At 38.9% G+C, this 21370-nt stretch overlaps 1 protein-coding gene across 2 annotated transcripts in view; it reads right to left on the bottom strand.

The window, feature by feature from the left end:
* Nucleotides 1–21370, bottom strand: part of LOC126277988 (intraflagellar transport protein 56) — a 210222-nt gene that overhangs the window by 52783 nt on the left and 136069 nt on the right. For both annotated transcript variants that reach the window (XM_049977654.1, XM_049977653.1), the window contains exon 8: nt 20944–21141. In XM_049977654.1, coding sequence (XP_049833611.1) covers nt 20944–21141 — 198 coding nt within the window. The remainder of the gene's footprint in view (nt 1–20943; nt 21142–21370) is intronic.

The following is a 21370-nucleotide window of genomic DNA, read 5'->3' as shown; positions in this document are numbered from 1 at the left end:
TTAATATTTTAAGTTTTCTAAATAATTATCACCATGGTTCTTTGTGATTTGCAGTGCACATATTTTGAATGATTTTTTTTCGGTATTTTTAGTATCTGCACTATGTTTGTCGAGTTACCCCAAACAACAATACCATACCTATTGATGGATTCGAAGTAGCTCATATATGCTACCATACTTTTTGTGTGTCCATGTCAGTTGTAGTTGATAATATTTGCATTGCAAATGCAAAGCTGCTCAGTTTGTTTTCTAAGTATTCAATGTGTGCATGCCAGCTCAAATTTTTATCTACATTTAAACCTAAGAATTTGACGAGGCAACTTCGTCTAAATGTTGGTTGTTATGTACAGTCTTACTCTGCTCACATTTTGACTGTTTGATTTTGAACTGCATCATATGAGTCTTAGATATATTTAGATCCAATCCATTTAACTGAAGTCAGGTTTGTAAGGTACTGAGGGTACTGACCACAGATTTGGGAATTTTTGCAAATCCTGATCTTCAACTAAGACAGATGTATCATCTTTGAACAGGACTGATGGGGAGCTGATATTTAATGGTAAGAGATTGATACTATTGTATATGTACATACTCAAGGACTAAGGTTTCTATGAAAATGGATGTACCTCTTGATTTAACAAATTATAATCCCTATGAGTTTACAATATAATTAAGACACTCAACAGTCTGACATTTCTACTGATCCCCACCCGCATGTGTAAGGAATTGGTGGATTAGCAAGAGTCTAGTGTAGTTCCATTTAAATATCCGTATGAATTGTTACAACCACGTATTTGTATCCATTGATTGATTACAATTGTAACTCACTAATATTGAAATCACAGGATACTATGTTTTTCATTTAGTGAAGTACACAATTTCACATTCCTTAGCATTTAAAGCAAGTTGCCAATCTTTGTACTACTCTGAAATCTTATTAAGACATGACTGAATATTTGTGCAGCTATTAACAGATAGTATTTCATTATAGATAATTGCATCATCAATGAAAAATCTGACATTACTATTAATGTGCTCTGTAAGGTCACTAATATAAAACATGAACAGCAGGTATCCCAGTACACCTACCTGGGGCACATCCCAAGTTACTTCAACATCTATCAATAACTAGTCATCCTAATAACATGATGTGTCTTCCACACCAAAAAGTCCACAATCCAGTCACAATTTTTGCTGGATGCCCTATACAATGATACTTTCGATAATAAGCATGGATGTGGTACTGATTAAAAGGCTTTTTGGAAGCCAGGAAATATTGCATCTACCTGATCCATGGTTTTCAAGATGTCATGTGAGAAAAGTGCAAATTTGGTTTCACGTCATCGATGTTCTCACAATCCATGCTAGTTGGCAGTAATGGAAATCATTCTGTTTGAGGTACTTCATTAACGTTTGAGCTCAGAATATTTTCTAAGGTTCTTCAACAAATGAATGTCCAGAACACTGTATTGTAGTTTTGTGAATCAATTCTGCTATTTCTCTTGTAGATGGGTGTAGCCCGTGTTTTCTCCCAACTACTGGCTATGGTTTGTTTGTTTGAGTGATTTTCTGTATACTATGGTTAAAAGAGGGGATAACTCAGTTACAAATTCGGTATTGAGTCTGATAGAGATTCCATTGGGCCCCAGATTTTTGTTCAATTTTAGCACTTTCAGCTGCTTCTCAACACTGACATAAATTGGGGCAATTCTCCTGGAGTTTGTGGTGTAGCGCCATACATCCCTCCTATAGAAATCTGACGGTAACAAGTAGCGTAAAACAGACACTGAGTCACAGTTCAATCAGTTCATTCATAAGAGATGTTCAGACAGGCCCAAGTGCTAGTACTTATGCCTCCAGCAGAGATGTGCCACTATTGTACAGGACACAAAACCTTCAGCACTCAAAATGATGCATTTTTCATAACTAATTTTTGTCTGTGGATGTGATATTTTCCGTAATTATTTCAAATTTATTGTTTTAATTGTCAGATGAATGAAGGGAATTGTGTGATGTAATGCAATATGTTAACACCTGCATTTCTATTAACTGAGTGTATGACAGCCTGGGAACTTGTATCTGAATAGTGTGACAGAAGCATATATACCAGGCGAAATCTGGGATGCATAATTCAAAACTTTGTGGTACTGGGAAAAAATGGCTCTGAGCACTATGCGACTAAACTTCTGAGGTCATCAGTCGCCTAGAACTTAGAACTAATTAAACCTAACTAACCTAAGGACATCACACACATCCATGCCCGAGGCAGGATTCGAACCTGCGACCATTGCGGTCACCTGGCTCCAGACTGTACCGCCTAGAACTGGTACTGGGAAAGTGAGGAACATAATATGGTAATTTAGCTATATAAAGAGGGGATTATTTCACTATTTGTGGATTTCTAAAATTGTTTACTTATAAACTGCTCTGAAATGATATTAATGTTGTGATCAGTTCTAAGTAAAATACATGGAATAGCTAGGTTTAGAGCTGCACACTGATTGGCTGTAATGAATCTCTATCAATCAAAAATAAATGCATTCACACATATTTTGTGAGCTAGAAAATTGCTTTATGGAGTCCAGAAGCACATTTAGGGCTCAGACATTGTGACGATCACATGCATTTACACTGAACTCTGAAAAGATGTTTTAATTTTGTGGAATTATTGTTTTAGAAAGATTATAGAGTGTCATAAGGTGTTAATAGGTGAACAATATAAACAAATGAATGAATTCTGGATTTTTACTGTTAACTGTGACATTTTGAATAAATAAAATACATGTTGTGTATTGCACCAGTCATGACTGAGAACTGATTGTTCAAAGTGGTCAATTTGTGGAATATTGAGTGCATTCTGTATCACAGATAATGTGTTTTAATTTTTCTGATGACAGATTAGGTGTATACTATCAGCTGGCTATTATGGGTGATTGATTACATGTGAATGTTAAAACTGCCACTTCAAATTAGATTGAAATTCATATTGTAGCATGCTGACTTGAGTGGACAGGAGAAAAGGGTGGAATTGATTGACTACGTTCACGTTAACATTTAGACACTTATTAATTTATTAATAACTTGAGCTAAGATCAATACAAAAGAGTAGTTTTACAAGAACAATAAAACTCTCCTAATAACTAAAATCAAAAATCAAATTGCTGACAGCAAAATGATTTAATGACCCAATAAATTCTACATTTTTAAATTCCCAGTATTTTTTTTAAAAAAAACCCTAAATCAAAACCACTAGTTTGGTTTAAAATCCTATAAAATTTCAATTTCAACAACTTACAAACAGATTGGTACCAAATCTGGATTTACATAGAATAATGAGGAAAATAGCAATTAAAGTTTATTGGATTCCAGGTGCTCATTCTGTCATAGCATGTACTTTGGTGTATAAAAATCAGTCTACTCCAGCTTATACAAATGCACAGAAATTTCACAGACTATCCTGTTCCCCCCCCCCCCCCCCCCCCCCATCACTCTCTCTCTCTCTCTCTCTTTTTCCCCAGACACAAACATTACAGCCAGAATTCAATCCAAGCATCCCATTTGGTTAGATGCACTATATTCACTATCGTAAGTTCACACTGCATTGCCTCCAGAATCCACAATACAGCAGGCTCGTGGTCGTTCAGTGTCTGCGGTTGATCTCATAAGCAACCACATTCATAACTTGCAGCAAGAGTCCTCCAGAGTGAGTAAGTAGCCACCTTTTCTTGTGGCTCTGTGCACATACCGTCTGACTAACCACTTCTGTATCCCCACTGTAGCCAGATAAACACTTTTGCAACCAGAGCGAGCAGACCATTGGGCAAAGCCAACCTCTAGGCGTGATAGTGACAACCTAGACAATGCATGCTCCTCTTCAGAGCTACATTTTCTAAGCTCCTCATTGAGACATGACACTACTGCCTCTTTATCTACTTTTCTGAACACATAAATCCATTTACTTGATTTACTGCTCTTTATACTTTGGTAATCATTATTGCCATAACTGCCTCATTGTGCAATGAGGCCAGTTTCAATGTGAACATCGTAAAAGAGGTCAGGTCGATTTGCTATATTTGATCCAATGTATTTCCACCATGTGTGGTCTCCTGAATATCTGTTCTAGGTAGTTTTCAGAGAAAGTATTTACTAATGCTTCAAAGAACTTCTTGTCACACCCAGTACTTGCCAAATGCTAATTTTCCCAACTGATTGTTGGATGATTAAAGTCTCTTCCAATGGTAACAGTATGGCTGGGGAACTAATGCACTAATAAACTGTTCTTTTCTAACGTTTTTGACTATATTAGGGGGGATCAAATATAAAGGAGATTTCTGTTTGTAAATCCCTTGGTAGGACTGGCCCCGCGCTTCTGCTATGCTTTGGTGGGACTGTTAGAAGTGAGGAGAGCATGCTGTTAGATATTTCCCAATGTTTCATCAGTAATGCTCACGATGTCTGAGCAACAGGTGAACCCCTCCACTGAGCAATGCACAATTATCTAATTTCTTGCTCATCAAGGAGTTACAGCAGCAGAAATTTGCCAAAGATTGACTGCAAAGTTTGGTGATAAAACATTAGCAAGGATGCATATGTTTGGCTGGCATAAAAAGTTCAAGGAAGGACAAGAACATGTGGAAAATCAGCAACAATCACCATCCTCATACCAGATTACAGACAAAAACATTCGTGCGGTTAAAGACATTATTGATGACGATCAACGGGCAAGAGTATCAGAAATTTCACAAAAAGTCAGAATGAGTTATGGGAGCTGTCAAGCAATCATCATAAATGACCTACTGTTCCGTAAACTGTGTTCCAGATGGGTCCCTAAACTTTTGACCAAAAATCTGAAGTTGTGACATTTGGAGGTCTGTCAGAGACTTACAGCAAGGTTTGAGGGAGAAGGTGATGCTACATTTTTGAATCTGGTCATCACCTGCAATGAATCATGGGTTCACTACTACACTCCAGAATCCAAACAAGCCAATATGGAGTGGCGGACGAAAGGGGAGGCAGCATCAGTGAAAGCCAAGACTTGACTGTCAGCTGGCAAGGTTCTTCCAACCATTTTTTCGATCAGTGAGGCATTTTGCTGATTGATTTTTTGCATGATCAATGCACTGTCAATGCTGCTACCACTTTGAACTGTTGAACAAGGAGATAGTTGTATATCACCACAAAAGATGAGACCAGTTGATACGACAGGTCACACTCCCCCATGACATTTTGTGACTCCATACTGCAACTCTAACTGTCTCCAAGCTACAGGAAGTGCACTGGACTACACTTGATCATTCTCCTTACAGCCCGGACTTATCGCCCTGTGATTTCCATTTATTCAGACTGCTTAAAGAAGCTGCCTCCATTTCCCATTAGCCTATACTTTCGACAGTCGGCCCCCAGTAGCTGAGTCATCAGTGCGACAGAATGTCAGTCCTAAGGGTCCGGATCCGATTCCTGGCTGGGTCGGAGATTTTCTCCACTCAGTGACTGGGTATTGTGTTGCCCTAATCATCATTATTTCATCCCCATTGATGCACAAGTCGCTGAAGTGGCATCAAATCAAAAGACTTGCACCTGTCAAACGGTCTACCCGATTGGAGGCCCTAGTCACATGACATTTACATCTATCCATTTGATACCATTCTTAAATTTTACTCAAAAAACATACTGCTATCAATTTTTGTTTTTAACCAGCTCCATATATCTAGTATTATTTGAGCTCCACTGCTTTCAGGAGGGTTTTAATGTCAAGACAATGTTACCCCATATGTATGCATCACACATTCTTCATCAATAATTAAGAAAACATCAGAAGTGTAATGTCGCTGTCCCCTAATGTGACTAAATGTTATTTCCTGGCATTTGGAATCTGTATTAGTTGCAATCAAGCTTTATGTGAATAATTCAATTAGCATGCTCTGTCACCAGCCTACTCTGTAAACTGAACTTGATAGTTGTCAAACTGGGCACTATTATTCTTTTCTCTTCTCTTTTGGAGCTTTTTTTCCTTTTATTTTATTTTTTTGTTTTAGTAGATCTGTATAGACATGTATCTAGCACAACATTCATGATGTGATGGACTCACAATGGTATACAGTCACTGTAAAGAAGCTGCCAAATCAACAGACTAATCTTATTGAAAGATCCTCACAGAATCCAAAGAAATTCCATTCATATGTGAAGACTGACAGTGGTACCAAATTTAGTTTTCAGACACTAATGGACGAAATAGTAAGTCAAATTGTGGGTAGTAAAGCAGAAGCAGAAATGATGAACTCCATTTTAAAATGTTCCTTTACAAAAGAAATTTCAGGAGTACTGCCCCAACTACATTCTCGCACCACTGTAAAGATCAGTGAAACAGATATTAGATATTACAGTAAAACTGGCAAACAGTTAACAATGCTAAAATTAAACAAGTCTTCAGGGCCCCATGAAATCCCTGTTAGATTCTATACAGAACCTGGAGATGAGTTAGCTCACATTTTAACCATAAAATACTGTAAATCCCTTGAACAAAAAGATGTGCCCAGTGAAAGGATGAAGGTGCAGATCATACTTGTCTATTACCATTTTATCTCACTGACATCCATCTGTTATAGAATTCTAGAACTTACTTTGAGCTCAGATATAATAAGTATGCCCACCTGATGCCTCTTTCTCATGCACAATTGTGTACACATGGAAACAGAAGTGCATGCACAAAAATTAGAGGAAAAAATACACATATGTGTGTACATTTCCATGTATACATATTGCCTCACTGCACAAGCATTCTGCTATGCATCCCCTTCTTTGCTCAAGAGTTTGTGTCACATTAACTGTGATGAAAAGGTGCCACAAAATGAAAACAAAAAGAAATTGTGGGTAAAAAAGTATCTAAATAAGAGAAAATAATGATGATATTTTGCTTGCAAATTTTAGTAGGTCACAGCAAGAAATTAGATTTTTAGCTTATGAAACTGGTAATAATATTCTGTTAGCTGATAACCAACACCCTGTATACCAGTTGGACATATTTATTTCTCATTTTGAAACAAAGTATTTCAGTGACTGTAACTGAAACAGAGATACTTAATGGAAGTTCTTAGTCATTATGTGAAGGTTAATTGGCTTTCAATATGTCATTTGCATTTTATTTTATAAAAGCATTTCTGTATAAAAGTTTATATGCAGATTAATGTCCTTGGACTCAACAAATTTGAGAATGTCACAAGCCCCAGAATCCACTACAAGGAGGTTGCATTGTCCAAATTTTGTATTTTTTTGTGTCATCAATGTCCTTCATTTCAGTTTCTAGTAGTTTGTTGAGGAGCTACATATACCCCATCTTTCCTTTTATACAGACATAAGGCTTCTACTGTGCTATTAAGTCACCAAACATTTTTAATACATTTATAGGCTGCTTCTCTGAATTACTACTCTGAGACTTCTCTTATTCTTTGCAGTAATGTGCCTGGGGGCTTTTTACCTAATACTTGATGCTCAGGCTAACACATCTCAAATTTTTATTAAAATTGTCTTCAGTGGCAATGTTACATATGACTTTTCCTTGTCTTTAGTCATCTATAGATTTCAGTGTGCCTTGTTTGGAACCATCAGACATTAATGCCTGTAAATTAAAAAATAACCTCAACATACTACACAGCTTAATACACATGGGCCTCAGTTTCCTGTCACCTACTGAACAGCACATGAGATTCTCACCTAACCTGGCACAATGTGCTTTTACTCATAGCCTCAATTTCAAGGAATCATGCATGCACAAATGCACATGTGTAGTTACGCTGTTGTAAATCCAAACACATATATAAATTTGAACATAAGAAAAGGCATCATGTGGATGCAACCTTGGATGATACAAAACTCAACTTGCACCCTCCTCACATCATCCTGAAAGCTGTGGGTCAATGCAATCACATGGATACAGTTCTTGACTTCTGAAAAGGATCCGACCCATCACCAAACCAACAATTGTTAACAAAGTACAATCATATGGGGTATGAAACAAAATGTATGACTGGATTCAGGATTTCTTGGTAAGGAGGCTGCAACATGTTATCCTAGATGGTGGGTCATTGACAGAAGTAGATGTAGCTTCAAGCATGTTACAAGGAAGTCTATTGAGACTCTTCTTGTTCATACTTTATATTAATGACCTCTCAGAGAGTCTTAATAAGAATCTCACACTTCTTACAGATAATGCAGTTATCTACAATGAAGTACTATCTGAAAAAAGCTGCACAAATATCCAATGAGATGTTGATACGATTTAAAAGTGGTGCAAATATTGAGAACTTGCTTTAAGTGTTACTAAAAGTGAAGTATGCATTTCAAGAAACACAAAAACATAGTTTTGTATAACTAAAATATCAATGAGCCATAAATGGAATCAGCAAACTCTTACAAATACCTGGGTGTTATGATTTGCAGAGACATGAAATGGAACTGCAAACCCATCACCCTCCAGCATTCCCATTATCTCTCACCATCTCCAACCACATCTCACCATGTGCCAAGATGGGGATGTTAAGATGCCATCAATTGGACCACTTGCCATAAATTTCTCTAATATAAGTGGAGTTAAAAGTGATGACAATTTTTAAGTTATCTAACAATAAAAATCAGGATTGGTATTCAGAGCAAATGTTGAAGTGTTAGTTTCATTAAAAATGCTTCTAAATAAACATTAAATTGGTAACTGTGGGATACTTGTGGTCGTATAAGAAGACTTTAAAAAGGAATATGCAAAACAAAATATTTTAGCCTTGACGCAAAAATTTTACATGTTGCAAAGTGCGTGCATGTCTGGGGCACAGAACATCTACATATTGTGGTACACATTCTTGATTCATCTAAAGCGAATCACTTTTAAGCCATGTATTCTTCACAAGTTTGTGGACCATTTTTCTTTGTGGAGAAAACTGTGACTGGTTTCATGCACCAGGAAGTGCTGCAGCAACACCTCTGACATAATTACGGCAAGACAGTGGACACTTCAATTTGTAACAAGATAGTGGTCCACCACACTTTCTTTCAGACATTTGTAATTACATCAGTGTTGAGAATTGACTCCGTATAGGACTGGACTTGCTTCCCAGTATGATTCCCTTCTTCTTTAGTTGCCCCATGGTCAAATGACTAAAGTCATCTCACTTCTTCCTATGGCTTTATGTCAAACATCATAAGTTCCTGCCTCCACTGCCACTCTATTTGGAAGAGCTACATGGGAGGATGCTGATATTGACCGTGATGTATCGGGACACATATGGCAAAAGTTTGACTAACATACTGATGTTTGCTGCTTCAAAAATGATGCTCTGACTGAACATCTGCAATGTGAGGTAAAATCTTGGAGAGCTGCTCTCCATGTACTGATAATGTCTACTTTCTGCATGTTTTCTAGTTTTCGCAGGCTCATCTTCTGACAACATGATGGAACTTGTGAATTATCCTGTAAAATTATATTCTGAATGCTTTGTATATGGAAGATAAATAAGTACAACACAACATGATGAGAGACAATTTACAACATTTACACTGGAATAGAGATATAAGATGTACAAACATGAAACACAAGCTACGAAAAAACGTTTGAAGGTATTTGTGTTTAGTCAAACCATGTGTTGAGTGTGCACAAAACAACTTAGCCCTTACCCACACAGATTGCATAATATGAGAGGGGACAACAGTAATCGTGGGGGTTCCCTTGCGAACGGCCACCATGGATTGGGGAGGTACAGTTCGACATCTGGAGTCTACATACACTGCATATCTCACATAACTTTTGATCCACAGATACCAAGTCCACAAACAAACGTATTAACAATTTATGTCAGTACGGTCAATAATTCGATGAATATAGCTGTTTAAAGTCAATTTTTTCTCAGTAGAATCTTGAAAAAGACATAGTCACTTACACAAAGGATCAACCAATGCAAAACAAGCTCGATCACATGCCCTATAACAAAAATGTGCAAAAAATGTAGTGTACCAGACAATATTATTTACTATGAAACTGACAATGTAAAATAAAGAATGTGTCACACTTGCAAATTTTGTGTAAATCCCAATCACAACCTGTTCATCAATATTATTGAAATGCAAAAGTTTCTTCCATATCTTTCATGAAGCAAATAAGCCTTGGGAAGTATCTGTAGCTATGCTCCCCATCTACTCTCTTACTTTTTTTAATTGTGTGACTGGAATAGTTAACAATTATTCCAGCAACCCTCTCATGCACAGTTTTTAATTAGATTTTTCCCTTCCTCATTCAACTCTTCCAAGCAAAAAGTAATGGCACTGTATATAATCAAGGGGACAGCAAACAAAAAACTCAAAGTTTCCAGATCAGCAGGTGACAGTCAATTGAAATGGTCACCTCATTGAGACATAGGAATGGACTCACCCAGTAATCAGTATGAGAATTCTTTTCCATGCTAGGTCCCCACTATTCTTTGCAAGCCCTACTTCTGTGTATTTAAACAATTTGTATTTGTGTACATTTAATCAACTTACACATCAAGATGACCTCCATACAATGTATGTAGGCTACAGATGGATAAATAAATAAACTGATGATATAACAGTCTAAAATCTTACATTCATCCCCAAAAATGGCATTATTTTTCCCAACAAATTCATTCCTGCACCACACACGTTCTAAGTCTTCACATCAAGGATCATACTTCTATGTATGACTCAGGTACAAGACCTGGCTTACAGACCCACCCACCACCTCCTATTGCAGTCCTGCCACAAATGTTTCCATATGTGTAAGCAGCCGAATCATATATCATCTGATTGCAATTCCCGTGTTGTGTTCTATGTGGTGTGAAAACTAACAAACTGTCTGTCTCATACATGTGTACCACCAAAATTGTAACAAACAATAAAATCTGCAATCTTCTCTCTGAATATGTTACATACCTCAACTCCAAATCATTGAAAATAATCCATTTTTGAAACTATAATGTAATTGGATGTATAAAGAATCTACCCATCAAATGGCGACAGTAGCGTGCGCGCGCGCGCGCGCGCGCACACACACTCACACACACACACACACACACACACACACACGAAAGGTCTATTGAAATTTGCAAGCTCCTGGAGCCAGTGGCTTGTTCTTCTGGTAGAAGTGTTGAAAGGGAAGGAAGAGAGGTGAAGGAAAAGGACGGGTGAGGTTAGGAAATGGGGACTTCAAGAAAGTCACCCAAAACCCTATGTCATGGGAGACTTACCAGTCACTTGACCCAGGATTCTGGGCGACATTTTCGAACTTGCCCAATTTCTTAAACTTCATCCTCTTCCTTCCCCTTCAACCATTCTGTTAGGAGGAGGAGCCACTGGCTCCAAAAATTTGCAAATTTCAACACTTTTATATTTGTGTGCTCCTGCTGCTGCTTGGTGAGTAGATTTTTTATCTCTCCAATTACATTATATTTTCAACAGCTCGACACGAGTAACTTCAGTAGCTGCTGCTTTACCTGTACCATTTAAGTCCCACAACCAACATCAACTACTCTGAAATGGGTAGAAGAGAAATGTCCTTCAGTGCACATATTGAGTTATATAGCACAGGGGTTAAGGTGCTGCACTCACATTTAGGAGGAGGCTCTGAATCCCTATCCTACCACCAGATTCTAATTTTCTGTGCTTTCTTTAAAGCAATTAGACAATTACTGTGATGGCCCCTCTGAAAATGACACATCTCATTTACTTACCTTTCTAATACAGACTAGTTACCCTCCATCTCTAATGACCTTAGTCATGTAAGGACGTTATGTCCTAATCTTCCTTCCTTTTATCTCCCCTCCCCTTCTCTTACCCTCAGTGAATCTTTCACTCATTCAGTTCCCCCTGTCCTGAACCACCACAACATCCCTTCTCATCACAAAACCTTTTCCTCTACTATACCATTCCCACCCTGTCTCAGTTCACCATTTCTTTCCTATCCCAATACTGTAACCTCTTTGTCTGCTACCCTGATCTCTCGTGCCACATCCCCTCAGTTTTTGGTGTTATCATAGTAAATTCTCATTTTTTCATTGCCCCTGAGAGTCACCTGTCACCACTACCCCTCTCCTGTCTTTCAGTGCTTCCCTATCCTCTCTTTGATCTGTATATATGCTCCCCACCGCATTTTTATTCATGTGACCACCTGTAGAGACCTCTACCAACAGGAGGCATACCAGATGAACAACTAACCTGCTAACATTATCCATGTCACTCTCTGGTAGGAATTCAGACAGCTCCATTTCTATGTTCCTAGTTGGGCAGGAATACAGAATATTGATAACTTAACACATGAGCAGGTGTGTGGTGTACTTTGTACACATGTAAAGAATACCTGCCTTTATGTTACCAAGGTAAATATGTATGAGAAAAACACAATTTAATCTTAGTTTAATTAACAAATGATAAAATAAACTTATATTAAATGAGCTAAACCACATTTAATGATACAATAATAAAATAAAATTTCATTTTGTCACTCTGTTGCCACGTAATAATGTCACTCTATAGTGATGACTCACTTGGTGCATTAAACAGGAAAGTGGTATCAGATCCCCACAAAACAATTATTTGACTGCTAATTATCTTGTAGACTACTGCCTCATTATGGGAGTGTTGTGCTAGCTTGGAATCTGGGTTTGTTAAACAAAGACATACATAATGACAATGCAAGAAGTATGATCTTTAAACCTGGAAAATAATTTCATGCAATTCTTAAAAAGAAAAGATATGAGAATTCAAGATTGTGACCATACAGACTTTGAGAGAAAAAAGTGTGTTTTGGGACTGTATTGGTGCTATGTATATTTGCTTCTCTGTTTAATCTAGTAGAACTGTTTTGCTTTTCTGGAAAGTGTTTGTCTGTGTTATGGTTTATGCTGACAGCTTTCTGTGTATTTTGGCATGTACAATATGACGTGGAGTGGATGGATGTACATGAATCAATATGAAGATGAGATAAATGCTGGCATCAGTGTACTACTTGTAGGGCATATTGAGCCAACCAAAATTTAACAAATGAGTAAGACAAAGTGTGTCTAGAATACTCTCTGTCTTTCATGCCCCATGCTTTATCCTTTGATATTATAGGCCAAAATGGGAATTGGCCAAGATGGACTTTTGTTGTGTGAGCAAATATGAATGCTGCCCAGACCTCACTATAGGCAGTGAATATATGAAATCTTCCAGACAGATCAGACTCCATTTACATAAGAAAACTGCTTGATTAAGCATTAGAAGATTGAAATCTTTGATAGATGAAACTCACCTAATCCAAGAAATCATTTACAAGAAATCCACAGAGACAGCTGTACCACAATACACACACAATAAATTAAATGTTGCCCTGCAGCCACACATAAGCTTGATTTAATACCTTGGTTAGATTTATGCTTTGTGATGATGAAACGCCAAGCTACTCAACAAACATATTATGTGAGGTTTATCTTCATTAATAGGAATCTTACATGCATGTACTTGAATATATGTTTTGTCACAGCAATGTCTTGTCAGCTATCTTACTTATGAGATAACAGCTCATTGTTTCAGCTTATGGTGCATAGTAATCTGAACAACTTTCACTATTTTCAGTTCACGGAGGACTTTCTAGAGTCTTATTAAACAGTCTTTATGTATCTGCTTCAATGGTCAAAGTAGCTTATAATTAAATAATGCTGGTAAATGAAAAGCACTAGTTTGCTTTTGTTCCACAGCAAACTGGTGCTTTTCATTTATTATAATGTTGTCCTACCAAGAACCAACAGATGATTCTGTTAACAAAATAATGCTGGCATAATTTGAGTAGTAATTCAGTCTCTGGTACTGTAAATGAATCAAAACACAAATATGGCATACAGCCTTCATGGATCGAGTTATATGTGTGACATTCTTAGAACAAGGAGATCTTTTAGATGAAAGTCTTTAAACTTATTGTACTTGAGGAATACTCTATCAATTAATAACATTAGTGAGATCGAGGCTGTGGAAGGTCATGACTGGCTCGCAACTGACAGCTAGTTATCAGCTGATAGCAAAATATCACCTGAGTTCATGTGCTGGCCTCAAGGAGCACTGGCAACTGACTATTCTTTGCTGAGGCACACGTGTTCCATGCAGTGAACTTTTCTTTGCTTCTTAACCCCCTCCCCCCCCCCTTTTTAGCTTGGTTGTTGATGGAGACTGTATGGTTAATATTGACTGCACTTGACTGAACACTATGGTAGATGTACACCATGCTATGTGTCATTAGAAATAAAGTGTTGAGTTTAAATGTACATGCAGTCTTCTTCTGTATATAGACACGATATTGGTTTGCTGATCTCACACTTCAAACCAACACCAGTGACATTGGTGTTTCCAACATGATTACAGTTCAGGAGACTTTTAAATACCCCTCCTTGGTTCAAGACAGAATATATCAGAAGCAGAAATATGGAACTGACAGATGTAAGCAATCTCCAGATTAATGGTACGTCTCCCAACATTTTGGTGGCATAATCCAGCACTTTGGTGTGCTCAAGTAGAAGCAAGCTTCCTGTGTGGTGGAGTAATGGTGGAGGCAACAAAGTTAACATAGCTGCTCTGCCACCTTGATCATAGATATGCTGCTGAGGTGCAGGACATTATCATATCTCAACCCAAAGCCGAATGATACCCAGGACTCAAAGCTGAAGTAATTCAATCAAGTTTCCAAATCTCAAAAAGAGCTTGAGCAGCAAGGCCTCACACAAGAGAATACAGGAAACTGCAAGCCCTCATGGTACCTCCAACATCTGAGAAGCAAGGTCCATGCGCACAAGATAGCCAATACGTTGTTCCAGACCTCATGGAGTAGCAGACTACCAGAGCATGTGAAGGCTGTCATGGCATCCCAGACCAAGATGTCTCTCGATTCCATTGCAGATTGCATACAAGACACGATTTTGCTTGCCTCCTGTCTGGCCACAGCTGCAATGTGCAGCAGTACTATAATGCAAGCCAAGCTGGATTACAAGAGCCCACTGAGCAAAACAGAACCCTGAATAAGTGAATTTCATAGACAAGGTACACTCTCTGGCCACACAGATGGGTGATCTGCTCATCAAATGTGATGCAAGGGAGAGACTCCGCTGCAGATCATGCAGTCGATTTTCATAATACCAATCTTCTGGTGATTCAGGGCCAATGGGAATGTGCTGGCACCACCAGCAGTTAGGTGAGCAAGTACACAAATGCAACCTACCCTGCACATTCATCGACCTCAGTATTTTGTCACAAGATAAGCAACATACATATCAACCAACCACCACATTCACCTCAATCTCTGTTGGTTCATTATGGCCAGGGGATATCGGCTGGTACGCACTTTTCGATACAATAAACTTCACCAACAGCCGCACAGTTTAAGATATTTTATTTTATTGTGAAAGCATCCAGTTTCGGCAATTCATTTTGCTATATTCATGTCCCATATGCTTTTTTTGAATCAATGATAACTCCTTGATTCGAAAAAAGTGTATGGGGTCTGAAGATAGCAAAATGAACTGTCAAAACTTGTTGCATCTGAAATAAAATAAAATATCTTAAAGTGTACAGCTGTTGGTAGAGTTTATTGTATTGAAACCATGTTGAACTTGTTGGCAGCCAATAGTTCCACTATTGCTAAGTGCAGATTGCACCATATGCCTAGGCCTAGAATTCGACAGCAACTGACATTACGGAACTGATCATTGGTGCAGACCTTCTGCTCATTATCAACTAATAGCTAGCATCCCCTACCCCCACCTGCTGGACACTATTAATGGGCTGTCTATGACTGGCTTTCGACTATGTGTGGCCACATCAGATGCCGGAGTGATCCGGTTGACCACAGATGGGTATGCAAGCCTACTCAAGCAGTTTCCAACACTCATATGACCTCCACAGGAGAAAAGAAGGTATGTGATAATACAGCACATTATATTAATACCACTGTCAGCCCACCTATTTCCTGTTGACCCAAGTGACTTGCACCAAACTGCCCCGCTATAGTTAAATCAGAGTTTGATACGATGTTGAAGGAAGGCATCATCCGATTCTCAAGTTGGCCATGGTCATCACCGTTAGAGTTAGTGCCTAAAAAGAAGATGCATGGTGGCCATGCAGGGATTACCACGCTCTAAATGCAGCTACAATCTTGGAGAGGTAACCAATCCCATTTGCTAAAAGATTTTAATCATGCCCTGCCCAGAAAAAAGTTTTTCAGCATATTAGATTGCGTTAAAGTGCATAACAGATCCCTGTTGGTGAGGAAGATATTCCAAAAACATCATTACACCCTTTGGCTTATTTGAGACTTTGTATATGATATTTGAACTTAGAAATGCTGCAGACATAGTAGTGATTTATAAACTGCTGCTTTGCCTACCTTGATGACATCCTCATCTATTCGGCCACTCTGAAAGGGCTTGAACATCACCTATTAGAAGTGTTTACATAAGTGAACGATTTTGGAATTGTTTTGAATACAGCAAAATGCATGTTCAGCAGGGCAGAAATTACATTCTTGGGACACCTTATAACATCCAAGGGGTCACTCCTTCTGTTGTAACAGCTCCTTATCAGTTAGAGCGGTCACACATCAGACAAGCAAGGTGGGATGCCGTCCTCCCTTTAAGAGCTCAGATCAAAACAAGGCCAGTGATGTAAACAACAACAGACTTTCCGCAAAAATGTGGAACTACTTCATGAAAAGCCATGTGACAGAGATCCACCAATTGGAACTAATGTGACTGTGTAGCACTCCGCCGAATCAGTGTCATAAGCATGTTAGCAGAATCAGACCGACAGTGTGTACCTACAGCTAGGACAGTTCCGGCCAATACCAACACCGGATTTAGCTTAGTAGACTTTCGCCGTAGCATTCAGTAGAAAGTTGTATCTTTGTAATTGTGTACACTAGTACTTTGGTTATTATTTTCTTTTCATTGTCTTGTACTCTTACCTGGTTTTTGCCACCACAAGAATTGTTGTGCTTCTTGTTGTTGTATTTGGAAATTAGTGCACACCAAGAAGGCATTTTAGTTACAATAAAGTGTGTTCAAACTTGATAGTTCATTCTTTCCTGCCAACCGCACGACACTACACCTGCTGCCAGAAAAGATTGTGGTTATCCTTAGCATGCCTTGACCACAAATGGCCAAGGAATAGTGTCAGTTCTTAGGGGGCCTCAACTTTTATCACAGCCACTTAATCCATGCAGCAGAGCCCCAAGAACCTCTAACGGCAGCACTAGCAGATTCCAAAACTAGAGAAAACCACCCCTGCAGTGGATCTAAGCAGTGTTTGATGCTTTTTAGGTACCAGACAAATCATTGCCAGGAAGCATTACTAGCACATCCTGCATTGGACATTCCTCTTGCTCTTGTTGCTGACGCGCCACTGGTGCTGCACTACAATAATATGTAAGCAATGCTTGGCAGCTGCTTGCCTTTTTTTCCTGGAAGCTTATACCAACACAGCAACAATACAGTGCATATGACACAGAACTGTTAGCTATCTGTACCGCTATAAAATACTTTTATACATAGCTCACGGCCAGAGTCTTTACAATGCAAGCGAAACACAAGCCTCGAACATTTGCATTACAGCGCAATAATGATAAGTGTTCTCCATAACAGTATAGCCCGGTAGCATTTATCTCATTGTTTTCTGTCCGCAGCTAAAGGTCTAGTGGCTAGCCCGCAGCTAATGGTCTAGTGGCTAGCATTGCTGCCTCTGGATCACGGGGTCCTGGGTTCAATTCCTGATCTGGTCGGGGATTTTCTCCGCCCAGGGACTGGGTTTTTGTGTTGTCCTCATCATCTCATCATCATTTGAGTAGTGGAGAGACTGGAAATGGAAAGATTGGAACTTGAACAAGTGCCGATGACCACAATGTTGAGTGCCCCACAAACAATCATCATAGTTTTCTACTGATGTTAAGCCTGCATAAACACTGTTACACAGGCAATTGACTTGATACACCTGACCAAAGCCCAAGAATCTGACATGGAGCTTTGTGAATGCCTGTGTGATGTTGCATCAGACTCACAGCTCAAGCTTGTTGAAGTTCCAGCTTCAGATACTAGAGTTTATTGTGATGCAACTCATGGCAAAACCAGGCTGTTCGTGCCAGCACCACTCCATAGACAAGTATTTCAAACTCAACACAGTCTGTGCCACCTGGGAGTTTAGGTGATGGTGAAACTAGTCTGCAGCTGTAACATATGGCCAGGAGTGAAGAAGGACTGCTAACAGTGGGCCCATGCATGAACACAATGTCAGTGTAGTAAAGTAGCACAGCATGTGCTCTCAACCAGCAGGCAGCTTCCCTGATATGACAAAAAGATATGCACACTGATGTCATCAGGCCACTGGCATCGCCCCACCCCACCACCCCTCTGAAGGGTGGCATCCCCCCCACTCCTCTGAAGGGCAATGTTACTTACTAACCATTGTGGGCAGATTTACACGTTGACCAGAGGTGATTCTAGTCAACAATATCTCCACCACAACTCTAGTGGCCACATTGATGCCACAGTGGGTTGCACGTTTTGGATAACTGCTCCATATAACTATGGATAAAGGGAAACATTTTGAATACGGTTTATTTACCAAACTGAGCAACTTCTGTGGAGCAGTGCACCATTCCACTAAGAACGACCACCCCACCAGCTAGGGCATGGTAGAATGCTAGGATCGTTCCATTAAGGCAGTCCTAATGTGCCATGAGATGGACTGGCCATCACCCTCACCAATAGTTCTCCTGGGGCTTCAGACAATGTGCAAACCAGACCTGGATGCATCACCAGCTGAATTAGGGTTTGGTGAAACCTTACGCTCACCTGGTGAGTTTACTGATTTCAGAAAAGTACCAAAAGACAGCACTGACTCTTCACATTTCAGTGATGACCTAAGAGAGAGAATCTTATAAATTCACCCATGACCAACATCCTGACATGATGAGCACCAAATGTTTAAATATAAGGAATTAAGCAGGTGCACACATGTGATGCTACATAGGGACCGAGTTAAGCCAGTATTAATGTCTCCACATGCAGGCCAACACTGAAATGTCACCAGTCATCAAAACATTCAGATCGTGGTCAATGGAAAACAAAATACCATCTCTGTGTCAATTGTGTCAAGCTTGCATTTGTCATACAAGAAACTGCCAGTATCCAACCCTGTCCTACCAAGCCACATCCCATGACTATTGCTGAACAGCCAGTACCAGGACCCTCGACGACGTCTTTTCACAAGATGCACTCTGGTTGCAGTGTGTGCTTCCCAGCAAAGGACATGGATGACAGATAGTGTAACACAGAGCAGAATGTGCTGCTTTCCCCTGGGCGGCTGTGAAGGACGGTTGTGATCGGCTTGTGCTTGACAGCTAGAAATCAGCAGCCTGCAAAATGTCAGCTGAGTTCATGCGCTGGCTGCAAGGAGCACTGGCAGTTTGCTGCTCTTTGCTGAGGTGCAGAAGTTCTGCAGAGTGAAGTTTTCTTTGCTTCTTCCTATTTTTACTTTTGCTTGGTTGTCGACAGTGTTTATGTTTAATACTGACTGCACTTAATTGAACTTTTTTTTTCTTTTATTGTGTTAGATGTATGCCACAGTATGTGTCATCAGAAATAAAGTGTTGAGTTTAATTGTGCATGCAGTCTTCTTCCATATTTGGACACGAAAATGGTTTGCTGGTCTCACACTACAAACAGACATAAGTGACAACTGCTTTCATCGCTTCAGCCATTTATGTACTCCTGTTTTTCTTCCACTCTCTGGTCCTCCTTTCACTTGTACTGCACCATTTGAAATGGAATTCTAATAAAATATTTGAATTCTTCAAAATTATGAATGTGACTTTGTTGGCTGGGACACCTAAAACTAAGTTATGTACTTCAATTTTTAACGTAAAATAGAAAAGGAAGCCAAGCTAAAGATAAGATACTATAGCATACTATAGCCCTTAGCCAGTTTAGTTTTCCCCTATTGATTACTGTGTAATTCCACAATAATACTGCTCAGTATGACAGGAAATGCAGATCTGGACATTTGGTTCATGCATTCGACCAAGCAGGCTTGGGTGCAAAGCTAGCATTTGCGGTATTACGTCTGAATGCCTCCAGAGCTGTAGCTTGTGTAAAAATGTGGCAACAATATCACTAAGGAGTCTTGACTCGAAACACATGACTTTACTACATATAAAATGAAGGACAGGAGGAAGTTAGAAGTGTACCCCACTCTCTAAAGTCTTATGCTGTGATGGATAAAATGCCACATGGAAAAGTGACATTGTCTACAAGCTCTTTTGTTTTTCAATAGCAGACACTGATGTATTATGTATGGGTAAACTTAACTAGAAGAGAACAGTCATATCAGTTTGTAAATAATTAACATATTAACAGTCTCTTAATAATAGGTATACAATTTGTATAGATCTCCTTTACACACTAACATTTGTGAAAATTGCTACATCAAGGAGGATACATGTCACTAAAGTGAAGATATATAAATAGAGCTCCACATGATCTTTAATAGAGAATTCACCGTCATGTGAGGCCTCCATATGCTGCAATAAAATAAAACCATCTACACACTATGGTCTGGGATCAAAGAGGATGTGGATATTCGAGGGAGTTTCCTTCCATTTGATTTGCATGTAAGTCACTAATCATCAACAGTGGTTTTTGGTAGACTGTAATGAACAAAGTGTTAAAAAAGCAGTGGTACTTTTTGTCCTCTGAGGAAAGCCTGGATGTTCTTCACCACACCTGACCAAACATTAATGGACAACAGAGGAAAGAGCAGTAGCACAGAATCTACAAAAGAAGGTTATCCTCTCTGCACAGCTGTCCTATTTTTTTCTGAGTGTTTTAATTCTCACAAATGTTAGCATATAATTAAACAGTGTAGGTAAATTACCTGGGCATAATTAAAATTGAAGCTGTCATCATTGTAGAAAAAGCTTCTAATAGAGTTCAAGTAGACAAGCACATCATCAAATTGCCTCTTGAGAAAATATGAAGATGCCATGCATTGCCTGCCAGGAACTGTATCACATTCACTCGCACTGCTTCCAACAAGCTGGAAATACTGCTGTGCCATCTTAAAATTTTCACGCTGAAAATAATGTTTGTATTAGTTAAGAGCAGCTACTACTATAGTATTTCCTTCTTTACTTTCAGTATGGTTATTTATATCAAAATTACATTGAGGAGCATTTGAGGCAATATTATACATGAAGCAATAATTTTAGGTAATAAGTTTCCTTTAATTTACGTCTTTGGTCACTGTACTACTGACAACATTACTCGTGCATGTGACATTACTTGTATGTATTTGACAATGC

Source organism: Schistocerca gregaria, chromosome 6 (genome assembly GCF_023897955.1).
Source record: "Schistocerca gregaria isolate iqSchGreg1 chromosome 6, iqSchGreg1.2, whole genome shotgun sequence".
In the NCBI taxonomy this organism is placed as follows: Eukaryota; Metazoa; Arthropoda; class Insecta; order Orthoptera; family Acrididae; genus Schistocerca; species Schistocerca gregaria.
This window is presented reverse-complemented; position numbering and strand designations above follow the sequence as displayed.